The sequence below is a fragment of the Ranitomeya imitator genome, chromosome 4 (assembly GCF_032444005.1).
Source record: "Ranitomeya imitator isolate aRanImi1 chromosome 4, aRanImi1.pri, whole genome shotgun sequence".
In the NCBI taxonomy this organism is placed as follows: Eukaryota; Metazoa; Chordata; class Amphibia; order Anura; family Dendrobatidae; genus Ranitomeya; species Ranitomeya imitator.
In genome coordinates, this window is record NC_091285.1 from 709,885,672 (window position 1) to 709,888,222 (window position 2,551).

A 2,551-nucleotide genomic window follows, 5' to 3' on the forward strand; every position below is an offset into this window, starting at 1 on the left:
AGCGCTGAGGAAAAAAAAAAATGTAGCTTCCACAGTCCCTGCACACCGAAGGTGGTGTTGGGCTGTGGAAATCGCTACAGCACAAGCGGTTTGGTGGTTAATGGACCCTGCCTAATGCTATCCCTGCTTCTGACGAAGCGGCAGCAACCTCTCCCTAAGCTCAGATCAGCAGCAGTAACATGGCGGTCGGCGGGAACGCCCCTTTATAGCCCCTGTGACGCCGCAGACAGCAAGCCAATCACTGCAATGCCCTTCTCTAAGATGGTGGGGACCAGGACCTATGTCATCACGCTGCCCACACTCTGCGTTTACCTTCATTGGCTGAGAAATGGCGCTTTTCGCGTCATTGAAACGCGACTTTGGCGCGAAAGTCGCGTACCGCATGGCCGACAACGCACAGGGGTCGGATCGGGTTTCATGAAACTCAACTTCGCCAAAAGTCGGCGACTTTTGAAAAAGTTCGACCCGTTTCGCTCAACCCTATCACTAATCATAACTAATATCACATTAGAATTACAACTTAAAACTGAGAGGGATATTATTTTTGCAAAGTGTTACAAAATATATGGAAATATTTCCTAACTCTGTTTTAGTTTCATAAATCTTTGAAATCCTTGTTGGTGTTCCCACCAGAGGCCATTAGTGAAGTCTCCCCGGATTCTTGTAAGATTTCCTCTATAAAAGGGACGCTAATAATAATCTGATGTCTGGTGTCTTCTCAGACAGGAATACACGGCTAAACTATGTAACACAAAGAAGAATCAAGCTCTTTAGGTCTTCATCATCCTCTTCGCTATGTAGTTTGTCTCCATTTGCTTTTCCTACATAACAAGAGATTTCTGCTCCTCTACATTTGAATCCTTTTCAGAAACTTTAATGAATATTTTAATTTTTATTCAGCATCACATAAAAAACGATTCCAATAAATTTTACATCAGAACATTACGTCACGTGCCATTCATTATTAACAATTATTTTTTTATGATTTTGAATAACTGTAGCATTAAATACATCATTTTTAAACCCTGCCAAATACAAGTTGAGTTATATATTTTTTATATGACACATTTTATTACTTATAGTTTTATCACGTTACATTTCCTTACAATATATTATTTTTGTTACAACAAGAACAAAATCTTTTTGCCCAGATAAATATCATAGTTCTAAAAGGTAAGCAGAGGAAACGTGGTGAACATTTTTTTTTTTAATCTCCATAAACATTTTATGCATTTTTGTTTTAGTTTTGTGTAAATTTTATATTGGCCTCTTTGTATTCCAATTCCAAAAAGAAGCCATCATCCAAATCAGGAGGAGAACTCATCGCATCATTTACTTTATTTATTTTTAATGTCGATGAGAAAATTAATCTTCCAGAATATACAGTCCGGCAATTCCAACACAGTGACTGAAATTGTGCTCTTGGGATTCCAGAATTTACATAGTTTTAGGATTTCTACCTTTCTTCTCCTTTTGATCATCTACTGTGTGACTATATGTGGAAACCTCCTGATCATTCTGGTGGTGTCCGCCAGCCGATCGCTCCACTCTCCCATGTACTTCTTCCTCACACAACTCTCTTCAATGGACATTATTCTCTCCACCACCATCGTACCCAACATGCTCCACATTGTGCTGTATGAGGGAAGTTCTGTGTCCTTTATTGGGTGTTTGATGCAATTTTATTTCTTTTCAACCTCAGAAACATTGGAAAGTCTTCTCCTGACCATGATGTCCTATGACCGGTATCAGGCCATCTGTCACCCTCTACATTACACCTCAGTGATGACTCTCACATTTTGTCTAAAAGCCGTTCTCTTGTGTTGGGTGATGATATTTGCTGTTATATTGGCTCTTTCCATAGCCATGAGTTATCTGTGGTTCTGTGGACCAAACGTCATTGACCATTTCTTCTGTGATTTAGATCCAATACTTGAACTTTCCTGCTCAGACACCTTCTTCGTGAAAATAGAAGACATGATATTGGCGCTACCATTTGCACTGTGTCCTTTTACTGTTATTATGGTTTCTTATGCTTATATTATCATCACCATACTGAAGATCCCATCTGTGACCGGACGAAAGAAGACCTTCTCCACCTGCAGCTCTCACCTGGCCGTGGTGTCCTTATATTACGGGTCACTTCTCAGTATCTATTTATTTCCAAATACGGAAAACATAAAGAAAATCTTCTCCATGTTCTACACGGTTATAACCCCGCTCCTCAATCCTATAATTTACAGTCTGAGTAATAGAGATATTAAGCAGGAATTTAAAAAGCTCAAGAGCAAAATGTTGTCTGCTCTGTAAATTATCATAGCCTGCATAAAAACCAAGGTAGGGAATGCAGCAGCCATTTTACCATGAGTCTGGATGGTGAAAAGATGTAACAGCTTAAGAATAGAAATTGTTGGAAAACTAAAAATGAACCTTTGAATATACTGTACAGATAGTGTGTGGGGTGACGGGTCAATGAAGAAGGTTACTATCCATTTACCCACAGCCATTTATGTGGAGGCCACTTTTGGCATTACTTAGACTTTTTAAGAAT

The 2,551-nt window shown here is 39.3% G+C and overlaps 1 protein-coding gene across 1 annotated transcript; it reads left to right on the forward strand.

Moving 5' to 3' along the window:
* The first annotated feature begins 1,356 nt into the window (after positions 1 to 1,356).
* LOC138674863 (olfactory receptor 11L1-like) lies at positions 1,357 to 2,310 on the forward strand. Its single transcript, XM_069762682.1, has one exon. It carries the CDS (start codon positions 1,357 to 1,359, stop codon positions 2,308 to 2,310), a length of 954 nt encoding a protein of 317 aa, XP_069618783.1.
* Positions 2,311 to 2,551: the final 241 nt, after the last annotated feature.

Bases quoted from the DNA above. Each gene is read 5' to 3' on its own strand.
- LOC138674863 (XM_069762682.1), top strand. From the start codon at position 1,357: ATGAGAAAATTAATCTTCCAGAATATACAGTCCGGCAATTCCAACACA.